Raw genomic sequence first — 2,414 nt, 5'->3', positions numbered from 1 at the left:
CTGGACAGCCTTGACTAAGGCGTTTTGTAAAATAAGCTGCAGTAACTTCTGTGCTGCCTAAGTGTAGAAGCTAGTAGAGGCTATCTAACATGCAGTGTGTTCAATATGGGCAAAGCATTGCACTCACTGAATCAGGATTCAGTGGGACTAATAAAAGGTTAACAAATACAGGTCAACAAAACTGTGTGTGCATACAGCCTCTTCTGTACTCCAATAAAGAAAGAACAGTGTACTGCTTAACTACTTTTATTGGCATGTACATCAAGTGACTCAATTTCAGCTAGAATACATTCAACGATTTCTATAGGGGGAAAACTCATGAGGTATTGTCACATTCAGCAATTTGAGAATGATGAAGATTAAACAGCACAGAAGTTGGAGAAGTTAGAAATGGCTCTCAACTTGTCCTCTACAAACACCTCCTGCCCACTCTCAGTGTAAGTCAGTGCCCTCCAGTTAATCACATTGCCTGGGCTGTAGTTTACATCAGCTGTGAAGTGCTGAATCTCACAAGGAGACAGGACATGGTTCCACACATTCACATCACTGATCAGCCCAACAAATGACTGACTCGTAACAAAGCCCCCCCCATAGGAGTCTTGGTCCTGACCCAGAATGACACTGGGAACACCACCATCAAGCACCCCTGTGTAGCCCGGCGTCTGCGTTGGGCTGGGCTTCCCATTGGTCCACAGCTGACCATCGGTGGAGTTCCAGGTGGCACACACTGAGACCCACACGTTGAGCTCACCTGGCACCCCCTTAAACTTGAGTGCCTTATGCCTGACGTGCAGTTCCAGTCTTCCAGTTACCCTCTTGAACAGCAGCAGGTCGTTGTCGTCTTTTCGGGAGGCCATGGAGAACAGAGTATAGTGTCGCCGCAGGTCTGTGAAATACCTTCAGGAAGAGGTTCATAAATATAGAGTTAGAACAAGAAATATTCAATATCACTATGGATTCAACATGCAGACACAACGTCAAGGTGTTTTGAGTTGTCTAAAGTTGACGACAGAAGTATTGAACACCATATTACCTGAGACATATGGTCGCAGAGCCAAGGATCTCTCCTATTGGTGTCAGCTTCACGTGCGCAGTGTTGGTCTCTCGTGTAAATGTAAACATTTTACCTGTGAGGTCTGGTCAGACAAAGAGGATTCAGTCCATCAAATCAAAACAAACCCTTCAAAGCACATTTGGAATTGTAATGTTAGTACTGTCTGAAGAGATTTCCATTGCATACACAAATGTAAATGGTATGTACTTCCAGGTATGTGTGTAGTGCCATATGATTCATGAATACTGATCGTATGTCAAATGAGCATTCATGTTCAAAGTAAATCAACGGGATGTTCAGATGTCTCACCTTGAGGCTCGGCCCAGCACATGGTGAACATGACCAGCACCACAAAGAGTCTCTCCATCTGTTCACAATACATCAACAGCAATGTTTACAACAAATATGACATTAGGGTTTCAGTGTACATGCAAGTATACACTTTAAATGGGTTTGTATTCTCCTTGAATGCATTCTCTTCAATTGCAAGTGTGTCATTAATGGACAAAATGTCTTTCACCGTATGTCATGCTAGAGAACCTACCTTGTCAGTTCTACTAAACGGCAGATGTACTGTAGCTTAATTGATCCAGAAGATGTCTAGTTTAGTTCCTAAGATGTCTGGTCTCTCCTGTCCTTTTTATTGTGATCAGTGGAATAGAGAAGTGGCTCCTCCTTATCTGTGAGTCCCTAGGAGGAGGCCCAGGTGTGGCATGTGGGGCTAACGAGCCTGCAGTTCTCTTCTCTGGGCCATCCGCCTGATAGGGGAATGCGGGGCAGCTGTGCATGGTTATCAATACACCCGCTACTCTGTGGTTCACTACAATATGTAATGAACTGGATATTTGTTTTGTTACATTTGATGTTTATTTATTTAGTATATTTTTGTTGTTGTTGTTGTTGTTGTTGTTGTTGTTGTTGGGACTGGTTTCGGGTCCCTTATGGGCCCCATGTTATGGGGTGGAGTGTGATGGTCTATACGGGCTGTTGGTTGTGGGTCTGCTTGAGGCCCTGTCCACACCTATACGTTTTTTTGATAAACGTGGATTTTTATATTCGTTTTGGGGGGGTTCGTCCAGACGCAAACGAGTTTTTGCCCTCTGAAAACGAAGATGTTTAAAAGCGCCTGCCAGAGTGAAGATGTTTAAAAACGCTGTATATTCGCCGTATATTTTTGACGTGTGGACGAGATAGACGGTGCTTTTTGTATTCGTCACGTCATCATGCGCGTAGATTTCTATGATCATGCGCACTGCAGCTGTTTGCTGTTCCCTCCTACGTCATATCCTGTTATTACAACAGGCAACGGTGTTCGAGGCTACACAAGCGAGGAAAATGGATGTGAACAAAGTGCTTCTAG

The 2,414-nt window shown here is 44.1% G+C and overlaps 1 protein-coding gene across 1 annotated transcript; it reads right to left on the bottom strand.

Moving 5' to 3' along the window:
* Positions 1-359: 359 nt before the first annotated feature.
* LOC308150338 (mucosal pentraxin-like) lies at positions 360-1,421 on the bottom strand (the record flags this gene model as incomplete). Its single annotated transcript, XM_080523182.1, has 3 exons — positions 360-897; positions 1,034-1,136; positions 1,364-1,421. The coding sequence occupies 3 exons, from the start codon at positions 1,419-1,421 to the stop codon at positions 360-362; spliced, it is 699 nt and encodes a 232-aa protein (XP_080379308.1).
* Between the last annotated feature and the right edge of the window lie 993 nt (positions 1,422-2,414).

Source organism: Nansenia antarctica (assembly GCF_963989245.1).
Source record: "Nansenia antarctica genome assembly, chromosome: 2".
NCBI classification, from domain to species: Eukaryota; Metazoa; Chordata; class Actinopteri; order Argentiniformes; family Microstomatidae; genus Nansenia; species Nansenia antarctica.
This window is presented reverse-complemented; position numbering and strand designations above follow the sequence as displayed.